Raw genomic sequence first — 18,164 nt, 5'->3', positions numbered from 1 at the left:
TTAACCTATCTAATCTTGCTCAGTGGTCTTCTGGGAATTGCAATGGCCTTGTCATTGGGTGGACCCTTGGTGTGTATGCAGTGCAAGCATGCAAGTGTATGAGGCAGATGCAGGTGACCTTTCCTGCCTCCCCATTGTACATGGTGGTGCCTGGCCCACTTCCTTCAGCTATGACCAGGCCAAAGGTGCAAGCCTACTGCTGACTTGATTTACCCAGCAGGTAACCTACATGGGGAATGTACATGTATACACGAATGTTTGGAGACAGACCTCTGTTACAGAAACATCTCAAAACCCAGGTACAGTTTTTTTTTTCAAAAAAAAAAAAAAAAGGTAGATCTAAAATTTAGGTTCATTTAGCATAGATCTTTTAAGCTGATCAAATATTAACATTCTGCAGTTATCCTTACACTTTCATAAAGGAATTTCAAATACAGAGCTTGGGGGAAAAGAACTCAGAGTACGTGTCCAGATTTGGGGCAGTCCAGAAAAGCAGGAGCGGGAGTGTTGCAGGTTTCCAAGGACTTTCTCCTTTATGGTTCAGGAGTACAAAGGCTTCCTTCCATCTCATAACAGCACCATCTTCCTTCTCTGTGCCGCACGCTTAGCCAGGGAGTTACGGCCCCTCCTCCGGTCCCTTTTCAGTTCATTCCCTGAGACTTTCATTTCATTCCCTCACTAGAAAAGGAGTACAGAGAAGGAAAGGAAAGGAAAATAAGCTGACAAACCTCCTCCTCTCTCCTCCCACCCTACCGTGGTGGTTCTGGGTCATTCCTGGTCCCAGCTCTGGGCAGCAGGCAGCACAGGGAAGTCGTGAAGCATTTCCAGGAGCAGGAATTGGCCTAAATGTCTTTGCCTTGGCCAGCATTCTCTGTACTTCTTACATCACGGACCTCCCAAGACCACATAAGACACTGAGTCTTTCACAGGGGCAACTGCAATGCCCTGGAGCCCAGCTGCAAAATGTGGCTGGTTCAGACCCAGAGCTCCAGGTCTGGGTCATGGTCCACACTCTTGTCTTCCTAGCTCTCTGCTTCTCCTCCCCTCCCCCACCCCTTTTCTTCTCTTACCTTCCCTCTTGTGTTTTTATTTTTCTGTGTCCTGTATTCTGGGGTTACAAGTGTAACCAAGGCAGAAAGATACCTGAGTAATGTGTGTGACAGGCACACACCCACATCCTCACCACAGCCTCTCTTGCTTTCTCCATTCTCACCATCTCTCTCCATCATTATTGGTACTAGGGTGCCTTTATATTCCCTGTTGCTGTGTCTCCATCACTTTACTGTGAGATCTGGGAAGGAACAGCCTGTTATTATCTACATACAGACATAACTTGACTGGAATCTAACTGCAGGCCTACTATAAGGCTGCTTAGTCTTATACTAGGACAACCAATATGTGACGTTTTGATTGAAACTTTATTTAAAAAAGCACCCCCCCCCATATCACATACCCAAATTAGCAGACCCAAAGTCTATACATTGCAGTTGGAATAGTGATTCTGAAGTCTTGGATCTTTACATATGATTCTATATTTTATCAGTATTTCTCTGTACTTATCCATGACCCAGGGGAAAAAAATCTATGCAGAATTAGAACTAGAACAGTTAGCTTTTTTTCCTTTAATAACTTTATCAATTTCCTACGTTCAGTCCAGCCTCATTCCCCAGTACTTAGCTTTTTTTCTGTTCTTTTCTTCATCTTGTACTGTACCCACATATACATCTGTTTGCATATGTACATGTATTATTGGCTAGATTTGCATACGAGCAAGGACATGCTGTTTTCTGAGACCGTGTAATCTCATTTAACCTTACACTTTCTGAATCAGCCCATTTTCTGTTAAGAGCTGAATAGTATTTCATTTCTTAGTGTGTACCAGAGCTTTTGTTGTCCATTCATCTGTTGATGGGTAGCTAGGTTGACTCCAGTTCTTTGCTACAGTGAATAAAGCAGCAATAAAGTCTGGGGGTGCAAATGTCTGGTAGAATATGGAGTTCTCGGGGTGTGTACCAAGGAGAGAAATAGCAGGGTCATGTGCTAATTCTGTTTCTCAGTTTTTTGAGAAACGTCCAAGCTGACTTCCACTGTGTGTTAAGGGTTCTGCTCTCCACATCCTCCCCACCATTTGCTGTCAGCTTTCTCTTGTGGAGACATGCTGGCAGGTGCTTATGCTCCTCAGCGCCCTGGCCTTGAGTCTGGAGGGTGGGCTCAGGTCCCTCCCAGGTTTTCCTAGGCAGATTTAGCATCCATCTTAACTGTTTGGTTAGTGGTTGGAGGGAAACAGGGACGTAGTGGCAGATCCAGACATTTTGTTTCTCTTACCTGAAGTATAAACCAAAAGTAAGCTTGGAGGTGTGCATTCTGGACTTGAATCCAGGCAGGAGAGTAGTCACCACCCAGTCCCTTCAGAGCTGACCTCTAAGTAGCATGAGTGCTTTAGCAGCTGTGACGAATGTGTTCTAATTTTAGTCCAAAGAATAGGTGTCTGACAATGGATCAAGTTTCAATTTAAACTTCTGTTCTTGCAAAGAGAAAATATAGTTGTATCCTAGAGACATGGAAAGGTGACACTTGTCAAATGCCCTGTACTGTCCCTTGCATCTGAGGCTTAGTCCTGGGCTCTGAGATGATTGCAGAGAGGTTGACCTCTGTGAATGTGGACATTGTGGAAATCACCTAACTCACAAATAACTCCCTCTTTCTCCAACAGGAAATGGGGGAGACTGAATGCTTCCTCTGCAGTGGGATCCTCTTGCTTTGGGTTAAAGCTGAAGCTCTTGTATGTTTGCTAGGTCTTTAGTCACCTTACTGACCACCCTGTAAAGGCCCCGTGTGTGAGTTCTGAAGATCAGCCAGCCCCCCAGCACACCCCTGCTCCCTGGCCTTCAACAGTTCCTGTGTGGATTCAGTATTGCTTAAAGATGAGCGGTTCAGAGCTGAGTCCCAGGGAAGGATACAGGAAGACAGGATACTGCCTTAACTGAGCTTAATATTGAGAAGGTGGTCAAGCTGGCTAGTTTTAAGTCAGCAGGACAGTCATCTGAAAGAAGGGAAATCTCAGTTGAGACAATGCCTCCATAAGATTGGCTGTAGGGCATTTTCTTAATTAGTAACTAATGGGGGAGGGCCCAGCCCATTGTGGCCAGTGGTCCTAGTCTCTCTAAGAATGCAGACTGAATGATCCATCCTTTCGTCTTAGCTCCAAACTTTGTCTCTGCAACTCCTTCCATGGATATTTTATTCCCTATCGTAGCCTCCCCAGCCTTAGGGTTCCACTGTTTACACCTGGATGGAGCTTGCCGGCTCAATCGTTCTGCCACGCCCACTGCTGGAACCTGCCGCCTTGCTATTGGTCCCTGGGACTATTTGGCGGGAATCTGCCCCCCCCCCCTTTATAACTGCATGCTGATATAGTAAAATTGAGCTTTGATCAGAGTTGCTTTTGACTTGGCTCCGTTCTTTCTCTCGTCGCCTAGCCCCTCTTCTCTTCCAGGTTTCCAAAATGCCTTTCCAGGCTAGAACCCAGGCTGTGATCTGCTGACCGGACACAACACCCTATTCTAGGGAGGAATGAAGTATCCACGAGTTGGTCTTCCTGCTTGATTTTCTTGTGTTTTGGAAGTTGTACCTTGGGTATTCTAGGTTTCTGGACTAATATCCCCTTATCAGTGAGTGCATATCAAGTGACTTCTTTTGTGATTGGGTTACCTCACTCGGGATGATATCCTCCAGATACATCCATTTGCCCAAGAATTTCATAAATTCATTCTTTTTAATAGCTGAGTAGTACTCCATTGTGTAAATGTACCACATTTTCTGTATCCATTCCTCTGTTGAGGGACATCTGAGTTCTTTCCAGCTTCTGGCTATTATAAATAGGGCTGCTATGAACATAGTGGAACAGTGTCCTTATTACCCGTTGGAACATCTTCTGAGTTTGGAGCTAAGACAAAAGAATGTACCATCCAGAGACTGCCCCACCCAGGGGTCCATGCCATAATCAGCCACCAAATGCAGACACTACTGTATATGCCAGCAAGATTTTGCTGAAGGGACCCTGATATAGCTGTCTCCCGTGAAGCTTTGCCCCGTGCCTGGCAAATACAGAAGTGGATGCGCACAGTCATCTATAGGATGAAACACAGGGCCCCCAATATAGGAGCTAGAGAAAGTACCCAAGAGCTGAAGGGGTCTGCAACCCTATAGGTGGAACAACAATATGAACTAATCAGTACCCCTAGAGCTTGTGTCTCTAGCTGCATATGTGGCAGAAGATGGCCTAGTCAGCCATCATTGGGAAGAGAGGCCCCTTGGTCTAGGAAACTTTATATGCCCCAGTACAGGGGAACGCCAGGGCCAAGAAGTGGGAGTGAGTGTGTAGGGGAGCAGGGCTAGGGGAGGGTATAGGGGACTTTTAACATTTGAAATGTAAATGAAAAAATATCTAATAAAAATGTGGGAAAAAATAAATAAAGATTTAAGGCACATGTTTTTAAAAAAAAAAAGAATGCAGACTGAGCTGGGCGTGGTGGCACATACCTTTAATCCCAGCACTTGGGAGGCAGAGGCAGGCAGATTTCTGAGTTCGAGGCCAGCCTGGTCTGCAGAGTGAGTTCCAGGACAGCCAGGACTACACAGAGAAACCCTGTCTCAAAAAAAACAAACAAAAAAAAACAAAACAAAAAAAAGAATGCAGACTGTACAAGCCATGATGATCAAGCCAGTAAGCAGCATTCCTCTGTGGCCTCTGTATCAGCTCCTGCCTCCAGCTTCCTGCCCTGCTTTAGTTCCTGTCCTGATTTCCGTCAGTGATGGACTATAATGTGAAAGTGCAAGACAAATAAACCCTTTCCTCCCAAACTTGCTTTGGTCATGGAGTTTCATTGCAGCAATCGTGACTCTAACTTGGACAGTAGTCCTAACAGAGAGGTGTTGAGATACAGCAGTCAAGGCTGTGGTGGGTTGGGAGCTTGCAGCAGTATTGTCCAGATAGATTCGGGTGCCCAGGAAGGCTTCAAGAGAAATGTAGGTCTGTTGATGGACGGATAGATTCATGGCAAGATGTTTCAGGCATCGTATTGATTCCTCCATTGGCTTGCGTTCATGTTTAGAACCTGTGATACACACTTGACACTGTCTGCTTTTTTTGAGGCACCTGGTATGAGTGAGGTCAGTACTGTCCTGATCCTTTTGTTCTTGGCTTATTTCACATAGCAGCATCTTGTGGCATTTGTCAAACTCACCTTATTTTTCAAGTATGAATATTCAAGGTCTCAAACCCTAGCATGTGTGAAGTATTTCTGCCCAACACACTCGTTCTCTTCCTCCTGTCATCCGTGTCTGTCCTTTTTTCCTGACTATTGAGCTACCTAAAGTAGGTGATAAGCCCGTCATGCATGTTTTTGTGATGCAAACAGGTCTTGGATCAGTGGATGTTGTAAAAGAAAAGGATTCAAGTAATTGATTCGTTTTGAGCTTTGTGTATGCTGTGTTTGAGTTTGGGTGGATGTGTGCCACAGCACTCAGGTGTGGAAGTGCTATGACAGCTTTCAGGTGTCCTGTCTCTTCTGCCTTCTGCAGTACTGTGTAAATAGTTTGTAGTGGTAACTTCCTAGGAGGTCACAGGATTCAAGCCTCTTGAGGCTGTTGTCAGTGTAGCTAGCAGGGTTTCCACAGTTACCGTCAGAGTGTTAGTGGGACTTCTTCACCATCGTGCCATGGATGTGTGAGCCACCTTTAAGGGTCTGCTGCTGCTGTGGTTTAAAGCACTGCCATAAGTTGGCTTGGATGTGGCTCCTTCCCTCTCTCTCGTGGTGAAGATGCATATGTGCTCACGGCCTGCTGTGGCTTCTCCATCTGCTTCTACTTGAGCTCTGTGTATATTTTCCAGTGTAGATTCTAATTGTTTCATCACTACAAAGGTTGGTGTTGTGCAGGAAGAAAGCTCAGAGGCAGGGACTCTTTCTTAGCCAGGCAGTGTCAGACTTTCCTGGCCATTAAGGATACGGAAAAGCAGAAAAGGGCAATGTGTTTTGCCTGCATCTTAGTTCTGGAGTGCCCCAGTGGTCAGCTTGGCTCTGGACCTGCCTTTTCCAGTGTTTGCCTTTAGCTTTTAAAAATATGGTTTGCATGTGTGTGTGTGTGTGTGTGTGTGTGTGTGTGTGTGAGAGAGAGAGAGAGAGAGAGAGAGAGAGAGAGAGAGAGAGAGAGAGAGAGAGAGAGAGAGAGAGTATACACATGTAAGGGCATGTGTGTGGAGCATAGAGATAAACCTTGGATATTTTTCCTTAGGAACCATCCATTTTCTTCAACATGGTCCTGCAGTGAGTGATTCTTGATCTTTCCAGTAGACTAACCTGGCTGGCCAGTGAACACTAGGCTCTACAGTGCCTCTGGCTCCCCAGCACTGGAATTACAAGTGTGCATTCGTGTCCCCAGGTTTTTAGAAAACTATTAGTAGATTCTGGGGATCAGGTCCTTACTATTACGTGGCAAGCACTGTTCTGACTGGACGGACCATCTCCCCAGTGCTTGGCTGGCCTTCCCCTGTTTTTGAGAGCTGAAAGGTAGCTTTGTCCTCCTGTGATCTTAGTTTAAGGTGTGTTCAGATCATATGTAGTCTCACTGGCTCTTTGTGTCCCCAAAGCATGTCACGCAGAACTGGTACACCTCAGGCACAATCTTTCTGATCTGCGGTGTAGACCAGAAGATGAACTAGACCTTCCTTGACAACCTTCCCTTTCCCAGCCTTTCTCATATATTCCCGTTAAGACAGCCTGTAGCTATTGATTATCTCCAGTGATGTGAGTGCTAGCACCTCATGATACAGTTAGGCCTGAGGTTCAAGGACACAGGACTTAGTGTTAGTTTCAAGTTTATCTCTATCAGTGGTGTGACTTCAGGTAAGTGATGTTTTAAAAGTTTTATTTGTCCTTCCAAGTACTGGAAGGAAAGATTACATCTCTATCTCATAGTTATGTTGGAGATAAACAAAATAATAAAACCATGATTGATCCAAGAATGTGGGAATTTGAACTTACAAAAGTAGAAGGCAAGCCGGGCGTGGTGGCGCACGCCTTTAATACCAGCACTCGGGAGGCAGAGGCAGGCGGATTTCTGAGTTCGAGGCCAACCTGGTCTACAAAGTGAGTTCTAGGACAGCCAGGGCTACACAGAGAAACCCTGTCTCGAAAAAAAACCAAAAAAAAAAAAAAAAAAAAAAGTAGAAGGCAGGGTAGTGCTGGCCACAAGATGGGCATCAAGCACAGGAAGACTAAGCAATGAGATGCTTGTTAGATGATGGGAGTTCCAAGGCAAACCCTGTCATCTGTTTGATAGCACAGTGATAGTAGCTAGGATTAGTGTATGTTTAGGGGCTCTACAGGTGTAGATACTAGCCACCAAACCTGACAATGGAGTTCCATTCCCCTGAATTCACATGGTAGTAGGGGAGAGAAGAATAGAGTCCCTCTAAACTGCCTCCTAATCTCCACAGGTGTGCCCAGGATGCCTAGGTATGCACATACAGCAAACAAATCAAAAGAAATTATATTTTAAAAAGATAATATATATTTAAATGACAAAACTGGAGTTTTAAAAAGAGATGATACATATTTAATGTGATAAATAATGCTAATCAACCGGATGACATCCTAACATGCTGAGTACAGGCATCCAAAGCTCTATATTGATCCCATGTGATACTAGAAAATTAACTTCCAGAAGATCAAGTCTTAATGCCACAAGTATATATTGCAGAAATGTCACCGTGGGGGTGATGTGCTCATTAGGTTTTGGTCAACGTGATACAAGCAAGCTACACTCATCTGGGAAGAGAGAACCTCAGTTGAGAAATTGATCTGTAGGCAAAGTCTGTGGAGAATTTTTTTGGTTAATAATAGATGTGAGAGGGTTCAGCCCATGGTGGGATTGTGTGTGTGTGTGTGTGTGTGTGTGTGTGTGTGTGTGTGAGAGAGAGAGAGAGAGAGAGAGAGAGAGAGAGAGAGAGAGACAGAGACAGACAGAGAGAGAGAGATTGGTTGATTGATTGATTGATTGATTGATTTCTGTTTTCTGGGCAAGTGGTCCTGGATTGTACGAGAAAGCAGGCAGAGCACGCCATGTAAGCAGGCCAATAAGCAGTCTTCCACCATGGTTTCTGCTTCAGCTCCTGACTCCAGGTCCCTGCCTTGACTTCCCTTGGTGCTGGAACTTGGAATATACAAGCCAAATAAAATCCCTTTTTCCCCAAGTTGCTTTTGGTCATGGTTTTTATCGAATCAATAGAAACCAAGCTAAGATGCTTAGCACCTTGCTAGTCTGGCATAGAAGCTGTAGCTTTGCTTCTCGTTTCCACAGTGGTTCTGACTGTAGAGTTTATTCCTCCTCAGTGGAGATGGGTGAGCACCCTCCTTGAGCTTCCTGCAGTTGGGGCTGAGACCTGCCCCTGGGCTGGGCTGGGCAGGGCTGAACTACATCCAGTTTTGCACCTTCTCTGCTTTCAAAGTCTGATTATACGGGTCCTTTGTTTGTCTCTCTTCCCTTTTTTGGCTGGTTTGCCTGCCTTGGCATCTCCACTAGAGGACAGATGAAAACATTGCAAGGAAATGAAACTCAGTCCACATGCTATTATCTGTTCCTTTCCACGGAAAAGCACCGGGCTTTGCCTACAGTAGCGGGAGAGTTGGGTTTACAGATGCATAGTCATGTGTCCAGCCCTTGGCTGTGCTCAGTACTTTGCTTCTAGTGCTGTTGTGGGTAAGTCCAGATGGGGAGGGTTCTGGCAGAAGGCTGGCCTCTACCTGCCTCCTGCTCAGCACCAAATCTCAGCATTTCTGACCCTTTGCTTAAGCTCTGCTCAGAGGCTAGTTGGAGATTCGAGCGTTCCCCAAAGTCCCTTGTGATCCAAGCAAACCCTTGGGCTCTCCATGCCATTGAGATTTATGATTATTCTGTCTAAGGTGTATTAGTCAAGGTTCTCCAGAGTCACAGGACTTATGAGGTAGTCTCTATATAGTAAAGGAATTTATTGATGACTTCGAGTCTGCAGTCCAACTCCCAACAATGGTCAGTAGCAGCTGTGCATGGAAGTCCAAGGATCTAGCAGTTGCTCAGTCCCACGTGGTCAGCAGGCGAAGGCGAGAGAGAGCCTTCCTTCTTCCAATGTCCTTATATAGTCTCCAGTAGAAGGTGTAGCACACCTTTAATCCCAGATGACCTTGAATTCAGAGATCTCCCTGTCTTAATCTTCTGGAATTTATAGCCACTATGCCTCAAGATCTCCATACCAAGATCCAGGTCAGAAACTTCTATCTCCCGGCCTCCAGATTAGGGTTACTGGTGAGCCTTCCAATTCTGGATTGTAGTTCATTCCAGTTATAGTCAAGTTGACAACCAGGGATGGCCACCACATAAGGGGACTGTTGTGCGTTGAGCAGATGCAGTTGCTAGTTAGTGTGTCGGTAAGAGTATTCTTAATGGTTGTTATCTTTGTGTTTTAAAAGGAAGTATTAGGGAATTTAAGGAACCACGTCAAAGTGATGCTGATAAAGATTTTAAACCCCTGGGAGGCTGAGGCAAGGGCATCACTGTGAATTTGAAGTCACCCTAGCTTTAGGCTAACCTAGGTTAGAGTGAGGCCTCATCCCTTTACCTTTAAAAATGAAAAATGGTTTGACGTTAGCATGATTCTAAAAAGCAAGTCTCAAGTAAAAAGGTGTCTATGAACAGGGCATTTAAAGTAGTACCCATCATTCTGTGAGGCTATCCCAGTCATAGGCCCCACGGAGGCCCCCTGTACTGGTTCAGTGCCGGGCAGGGGAGCTGGGCACTTGGAGAGAGGGGCAGGATCCTGGGGTGCTCAGAGCACCAGCTCTTTACGGAATCTGGCAGTGTTGTTTTGTTTTGTTTTTTGATGTTTAGACAACCAGCATTGCTGTGCCAGAGAAGTGTGCTGAGGGATGAGTGGGGAACCTGCTTTTGTTTGGAGCAGGGTTCAGAAGGGCTGGAGGCCTCTGCTCACTGCTGAGGAACTGAATGTTGGGCCTGATCTGAGACATTCTTACCTATGCAGAAAGCACTTGATGTCAGAGCTATGGGAGACACATGGTTCCTTCTTGGTGTGTGTGTATATGTGTGTATATGTGTGTGTGTGTGTTCTACTTCCTATTGTTCCTGCCCTTTGACTCTAGGTATGTCTGGCAGCCAGGTGGTGGTAGTGGCAGTGGCAGCGCATGCCTTTAATCCCAGTGCTAGGGATCCAGAGTTCTCTGAGTTCCAGGCCTGCCTGCTCTACAGAGGGAGTTCTAGGACAGCAGGGCTACACAAAGGAGCCTTATGTGTGTGGGTGTATATAGTGTGTATGTGGGGGTGTGTATAGTGTGGGTGTGTATAATGTGGGTGGGGGTGTGAATAGGATGTGGGGAGAATAGGGCAAATTTTTGGTACTACAAGAAAACTTTGGACAGAAAGCTGAATGTGACACAAAATGAAACATTGAAACAAATATGGTCTTAAATGACACACATCTTTCCTAACAGTGGGGGAAGGAATGTGAGGTGTTAGGTGGACTGGAGACCACCCAAAGAGCAAGGCAGGGTGACAGCAAGATAGGAATGCAACAAAACAAAACCAACCAAGCAAACAAAAGAAAAACCCTTGAGTTCATGGTTCACATCGAGTATCTTGATGGTACAGTGTAGTTAGTGTTTCCTGGTACCTTCCTCCATGTTCCATGTGACGGGTGTTTATGGTGAGAGCTATTCCTCAAATACTAGATTTGAAGAAAAAAATCCAATTAAATGTCTTAAGCACAGACCATCCAGTTTGTGGATGTGTTGAATGAATCTCCTGTTGGAGGCACGTTGGAGGTTGTGTTGATGGCCTGTAAAGGAAGCCGCTGACTCGATGGGATAAAAATAAGAGCCTAGGTCAGCCTCCCGTGCTGCCACCTGGCTCTCCCAGACGCAGGCTTCCGAGAGGCCCTAATGGGCTTGTTGAAAGGCCCCACTTGGCTTCTTATTAATGTCCCTCTCTGAGCCGTGCTCAGCTCTCTGGCTAACCTTGTCAGAAGGTTACCCATGGCCCTCCAGGGCTCAGCTAATTTTAAACCCAGCCAGCCAGTGCAGTGGCATTGTGCTGCAGAGACATCAGCGGCTCCCTGGGAGACGAGGCCGGGCAAAGATGAGTTGAGCCTGTGTATTTTTCTCATCCTCCTGTAAGTGGCCAGGCACACTGACCAAGCAAAGAGAGCGGGGATAATAATGAGAGCTTTTATGGTAAACACCAGGATTCTTACAGAACTTTGAGCTGGTTGATATATGCATGGTGTGCAGAGCTCCGCATGGAGTGTCTTGATTGTGACCATGGGGGCAGGTAGATGAGATCCTGTGTTTGGGAACTAGGCTTGGGTTGTGGAATGGAATGGTTGCTAATGGGTCCTCTGGAGCGCCTCACTGATTTAACTGCTAAGAAAAAAAGAAAAGAAAAAAACCAAAACCAGAAATCCCATCATTTCTGCCTGTCTGCATGTCTACTGCTGTCGTGGCTTGCTTGCACTAAAATATTCTTTATTAAAAAAAATCTTTCTTATTTTGAGCATTTCCAGTAGTTCCTTATTTAGAATATTGCTGTGTCGTAGAATACTCGTTATCCCTGTGTTTTAACATAAAACATAAACCAGCTACAAAGCCATGTGACTTTTGGGGGTCTTTCCCCCCATCAAAATTAAGTTAAAAAGAAATCTTGGAGCCAGGCAGTGCATGCTTATAATCCCAGTACTCAGAAGGTAGAGACTTAGGAACCTGGAGTTCAAGGCCAGTCTTGACTATGTAATATGTACAATCAAAGGCTCTCCTAAGATGCATGAGGACCCCAAGAATATGAAGAAGGCTAAACCCAAAAATGAAATCCAAAACTTAGGGTTCCTTTTTTAAAATCTTAGACACTGAGAGTGTGATCTGTTCACCCTCACGCCCCCATTTTGGGAGTCTCCCATGCTTATTGGAGTTAGCTCAGCCTTCCTGGTATTTCCAGTTTCTTTCCCACTTGTGGGGTTTCAGTGGTAGACTTAATCTGCCCAATGGATGGCCTGGTTTTGAGGGTTACCTGCCTGGTCCAAAGGAGAGCCTTGGTGCTGGGTCCACACCCACCCACTTATAAAACAGTTTCCAGGAGCCAATTAAAGAGGCCGTGTGGGGAGCAAACCGAGATGAAAGAGTGATGGATGGAGAATCAATAATGTGCGAACTCTGAGGAGTGATTGAAGTTCACTTTATTTGAAATGGCCAGGCTGGGCCAGACCACATCAAGCCGGCTGTGCACCTGTGCGCACGAGGGCAGCGGCACGGGAGTGAACTTTGATTTCATTTTAGAAAGGAACAGAACAGCGAATAAATGCCTTTTTACTAGCATTTTCTTTCTTGAAGGGCCTGCCTCTCCTCCTGCAGACCTAATTAGCTTTGTGGTGCTGGAATTTGGTTTTGAGAACATTACATTAAAGCTGAGCAGCATCAGGGATTTGTGGAGTTGGCAATCCTTGTACAAACCTTTGACTCAAATCTGACTTTCATGTATGCTGTTGAAAGAAAACCGTCTCTCCAGCTTGCCCCTGAAAACAGTTTTCAAAAGCACCTTCCAAATGGTCAAGTATCACAGAGATGGAGTTCCTCTGGCTTCTGAGGGAGGGAGTTAGGGATTGTGAGGTCCACAGTGGAGATGTGGAGAAGGCAGGTAGGAGTTCTGCAGTCTCTCTCTCACCGCGGAGATTCTCTCCTACACTCACTCTAACGCCTGCCTCCTTTCTCACCTCCTGAACACTTCCCTCCAGCACTTGGCAGGGGTGTCGACTGGCCTGCTGTTATTTTTGTAGTAACCTGATACTTAGAGCAGCCCCCTGGCCTCGGGACTCAGACTGAGTTGAAAATGGTGCTTGGGTCCATGCTGTTGCAGTCACCCAGGCCAAGCAGCTGCCTTGGGGGAGGGGCCGGGTCACTAGTGAGGACTTCAGATCACTGCTTAGCAGGCCCTACTGGGATGGGAGGTGGGGGCTCAGCCTTGAAGCCAAGACTGGAAGGATTCATTATTGAATACAGTTGGGGTTTGGGGAAATAAGGAATATTTTTAAGTCAGCAAGTTACTGCTTTTGTTCTGTGGGTCTAGTCTAGGGTAGGGTATGCCTGAATCAATCCTTGAAATTTGTTTGGTGAGGAGAGATTTTATGTGTACCACACACTCCCCTGCCCCTCCCACCTCATCCCCACCCCCTACTCCCACCCCCTACCCCCTACTCCTTGTCTCAGTGTTCAGCCCAAGCAGGCCGTGAAGTGCAGTCCAGCCTCTTCCTCTTGAGTTCTAGAATTACAAGCCAGTACCACCAAGCCTGGCTTGGTTTCTTAAAAGTCATAAAAAGGAATTAATGTCTGATGTTTAAATAAATTGGATGGTTGGTTATTTACTGAATTGTGTTAGGTGCTAGGAGGGGTGCAAAACTGAATGGAAAATAGTTCCTGCCTCTGAAAATTGGTTATGCAGAGGTGACACACATTTAAGCTGTAATTATCAAATATTGTTATATGCATTTATTCAGTAGTTGCTTGAGAATCCTGCAGCAAAGTCAAGATGCATGTACACTTAGGTGGGTGGCTCACACCTGTAATCCCAGCACTGAGGAGGCAGAGGCAGAGGCAGGCAGATCTCTGAGTTTGAAGCCAGGATGGTCAGCATAGCCCATTCCAGGTCCTGCAGTGCTATAAACTGAGTCTCCAAAAAGAAAAAGGTGTGTTCACACTAATCTGTATACATCAAGCTAAAGCAGTGCATAGCTGCCTGTTGATGACAGAGACGTACAATTTATTAAGAATTTAAAATAATCCTTATGATAGGATTGTTTGTTTATACCATCTTACTTATTGTTTACCATGGTGATAATATTTTAACTTTGAAGAAAAAGCTGGAGGACAGTTGTTAAGTGCAGACTTTAAAGTTCACATAGACTATGTGTTCACTGAGTACTTCATCGTCACAGAGAGAGACAATAGTCATTCTCTGCTGTGTTTTTGGTTAGCTCATGCTTTAGTTGCCTTTGCTGGCCTCATAGACTAGCACCCTAGAGAGGTGAGGCTTGAGTCACCACACTGTCATTCTCAAACTCTCTTTAGGGACCAGGGGAATATGCTGGAACAATGAAGACAAAATTGGGTGAGCAGTTATTGGAGCTGAGTGACTGCCCCTTCCCCCAGCAAAATTAGTCCACACCTTTGGCTGTTCAAACAAGCCACCTGTGTAAACTGTCTCCCCAAGTTGTCTCTATCATGCATTTGTAAATTTGGAATGCTTAAGAAATACACCCTATTGTTATTCCTGAGACGATGTAGGAGTTTTCCTGGTCTCAGACCACACTGAAAATGCTTTTGATTTAAAAACTGGTTTCACATTGATAAAATAATCTTATCCTTTTTCCCTCTAAACAGATATACACATTTGTGCAAATACATTTCCAAAGGCACATGTGCAGAGGGGAGGGTATGGGGGACTTTTGGGATAGCATTGGAAATGTAAATGAGGAAAATACCTAATTTAAAAAAATGAAAAAAAAAGACACATGTGCATAAAACACACACACACACACTCCTTCTGGAATTGTCTGCACAGTCCGTGTTTTCTGGCCTGCTCTATGAACAGTTTCTGTTCCTGGCCTTTGAGGCCCCTGTGGCACAGGGCTAGATAGAGCCCAGAGTTTGTCACTCCAGAGTTTGACACTCTGTTATTGTGTCTTGGCTCCAGCCTTTCTGCTTTCATGCTTAGCTGTGAATTTTAACACATTGGTGCCTCTATATTCTTATAGAACTTATTATTTCCTTCCAAGAAACTTTTGTTTACTTGAGTCACAGAGTAGACTCTCATTCCTGTGCTCTTGGGTGCATCAAATAGTCTTGCTCGTGTGTGTGTGTGTGTGTGTGTGTGTGTCTGTCTGTCTGTCTGTCTGTCTGTCTGTCTATCATTCAGTCACTTGTTCATGTGTTCCCCCTTCAGTTCTGTATATTAGTTATTCATTGAACTAATATCTAGAGGGTCAAGTTAGCATGTGCCAGGCATTCTATTGAATATCAAGGACAGAAAGACCCCCAAGGTCCACAAACCTGGCAAGAGTGAAAGGCAGACAAACTGTATCCCATTCATACACTGAGCATATACTACTCATGGGAACACAGAGCGAGCAGGAGGGTCAAATCAAGCTTCGAGGGAAGGAGGGGATCTTGAAGGATAATTGGTGTCCTTTAGGCCTTCTGAGGAGAGGGTGCTCACTGGAGTCTTAGAGTTTCTGCTGCTGTGATAAAACACCATGCATGACATAAAGCAACTTTGCAAGTAACATGGTAGAGCGTGTACATACACATCCAGAGAAGTGAGGGCAGTGACCCAAGGCAGGAACCAGAAGGCAGGAACTGATACAGAGGCCATGGAGGAGTGCTGCTTATTGGCTTGCTTCTCATGATTTGTTCAGCCTGTTGCTAAGCACCCAGGACCCCCAAGCTAGGGATGGTACTACCTACAGAAAACTGAGCCCTCCACATTAGTCATCAATGAAGGAAATGTACCCAGGCCTGTCTATGAGTCAGTCCTATAGGTAGATGCATTTTCTTGATTAAGAGTCCTTGTCCCAGATGACCCTAGCTAGTGTCATGTTAACATATAAGCTAGCCAGCACACCAGAATAGAGAATATTTAGTGATCTTCCATCTCTTGTACCTGGTTGTGGATTAGGAGTTACAGAGTATAGGCCTCATTCAATAGAGACTTTATTACATTAAATGAGAATAACTAGTAGATGGAACTGTCTCTTTTTATGAACACCCCATCCTCAGAATGAATTTAAGAGGGTTTGAAAGAATGCAGCATAGCAAAATTAAAAGTACAGAAATAAATAAATTATGAGATAGGGGACCAAAGTAGATTTTAGGAAATAACCCAAATTTGAAGGCCCAGATAGCCTTCCACTTTGCCTAGGGCACTCCAGTGTGGTTCAGTGCATTCTGACAGCTGGAGTGGAGGGTGAAGCCTTTGCTGACTGTGTGGTGTTCTCTCTCCCTCCCCTCCTCTCCCCTCCCCTCCCCTCCCCTCTCCCCCCTCCCCCTTTCCTTTCTTTAAGGATCCTTGAAAAAAAACTGTGTGTGTGTGTGTGTGTGTGTGTGTGTGTGTGTGTGTGTGTGTGTGTGTGTGTTTGAGTGACATCCTCACCCTCATTGGAGAAGATCCAGGCCTGATCTCACTGGATGGTTCTTCTGGTAGTCCTTGGGTGCTCATGGCAATACATCTAACATCTTACAGTCAGAACAACTGTGCTCAGAACTACTGAAGTAGACTCTGAGTAACTCAGAATAAGAACGGTCCTGAAATACATATCATTATCTTCACTGCCCCTTTCCCCCCAACACACACACACACACACACACACACACACACACCCCTCATCCTTCTTTGAAGATCTCTCTGTATAGCCCAGGCTGGCTTCAAATTTGTGACCTTTGGTACATGTGCCATCATGCTTGGCTGGGCTCTCCCCTCCCCCTCCAGGATTTTTAGTGAAGTGTAACTAACATGCTTAGAAAAAGTGCATGGGTCATCAATCTCAAGTCCCTGTATTTTTCCATTGAGAACACTTACATTTTGTTTTATTTTGGAGACAGTCTCTTGTAGCTCAGGCTGGCTCAAACTTACTTTATAATCAAGAATAAAATACAAATTTATGCTCCTCTTATGGGCATGTGCCATTACCCTCAACCTCCCGGGGGGGGGGGGGCTGTTATACTCATTGCTAATAACATTGATTAGGCTTTTCTTTTAATTCAGTTATCTTACTCTAAAAGACAGACAAGATCTCACTATGCTGTCCAAGCTGACCTTAAATTTGAAGTCTTTCTTAACCTTGCGGTGTTGGAATTGCAGGCATGTGCCGCTCCACCTGGCTCATGGATTAGTCTTGTTAGTGTTTGAACTTGTGAATAGATGCCTAGAGGAGAGTTTTCTTTGTATCTGGTCTATGCCACCAAACATCATAATTGACTGTGCAATAGCAACATCCTGCAGAATTTTCATAGTGGCAAAACTACTTCTTAGCTGTTTTGTATTATGCTGTAGCCACTAGCCACAGGTGGCTCCTGAGCCCATGAAATGCTGCTGCTTTAATCTTAGTGACTGACATTTAAATGTCCCTGTTACTAATGTGGACCCTATTGGACTGTGGATTTTTCTAGCATCCATTTTATGAATATGATGCAGGCTATGTATCTATGTATCCTGTAGTTAATAAGAATTTTAGCATCTCTAGCTGTCTTGATGAGTAATCATATAAACGTTCTTATACCCATCCTTCAAAGAACCTCTCCTCTCCGGTGAGGTTTGTGAGAAGGAAGGAAGGAAGGAAGGAATTGCCCAGTCAGCAAGTATGCATTGTGTCAGTTCTAGTAGTACATAGTGATTGCCAAAGAGTTTTCTAGAATGCTTGGACTACTTTACCTCTCATCAGCTGTCTGTGAGGGTTCTGGGTTCTCAGCATCCTTGACAACACTTGTCAGCATTAGCCTTTTATTTTATGGACTGAGAAGATGGCTGGGCAGGTAAAAGCAATTGCTGCAGGGCCTGATGAGATGTGTAGGCTGCTGCTGTAACTCTAGTTGGTCTTTAGTTTTTCCATAGTGGAGACAGAGATGGGAGTCATTCAGAGTCTCCTGGGCCAGAGAGCCCAGAACATGCAGTACACAGGCAGAAACAATAGGAGAGACTTCAAAGATGTTGGAAAGAGAGACCCAAGTGTAGAAGTTGCCCTTGAACTCTACGTGGGACACATAGCTTCACTGTGGAGGTATTTACTAACTAAGTATGTTAACACCTTCTCATTTATTGTCTGTCCCTTTGTTTTTTAATACAAATTTGCTGCCTGATTTCTTCTTCTTTGGTAGAAATTTTTATGTGTCAAGGAGATGAGTGTCTGTTGTGTGACTTTGCAGCTGTGGCTTCTTTTTAAAAATTGAGACAGGGTCTTACTGTGTAGCCCTGGCTGTCAGGAACTTGGTATTATTCTCAGTCACAGAGATCTGCCTGCATCCATCATGCCTGGTGAATTTTATTTCCTTAATGCTTCTTGAAATACAAGTAAGTTTTTA

General features: G+C 45.0%; 1 protein-coding gene across 6 annotated transcripts in view; it reads left to right on the top strand.

Annotated features, from left to right (window-relative positions):
• Nucleotides 1-18,164, top strand: part of Tead1 (TEA domain transcription factor 1) — a 227,672-nt gene that overhangs the window by 51,196 nt on the left and 158,312 nt on the right. Inside the window, exon 1 of one of the 6 annotated variants that reach the window (XM_029479285.2) lies at nucleotides 11,116-11,218. The exons of 1 other annotated variant lie outside the window; for it this stretch is intronic. Coding sequence is in view for 4 of the 5 variants with exons in the window: in XM_029479282.2 (XP_029335142.1) it covers nucleotides 11,265-11,279 (15 nt within the window). In the remaining variant the exon portion in view is untranslated. Of the gene's footprint in view, nucleotides 1-11,115; nucleotides 11,280-18,164 lie in introns of those variants that run through there. 4 more of the 6 variants (XM_029479282.2, XM_029479283.2, XM_029479284.2 and 1 more) reach the window with 4 other exon arrangements.

Source organism: Mus caroli, unplaced genomic scaffold (genome assembly GCF_978045245.1).
Source record: "Mus caroli unplaced genomic scaffold, Mus_caroli_1 scaffold_8, whole genome shotgun sequence".
Taxonomy (NCBI): Eukaryota; Metazoa; Chordata; class Mammalia; order Rodentia; family Muridae; genus Mus; species Mus caroli.
Note: the sequence above shows the minus strand (reverse complement) of the source record. Positions and strands in the feature narration are given on the sequence as shown.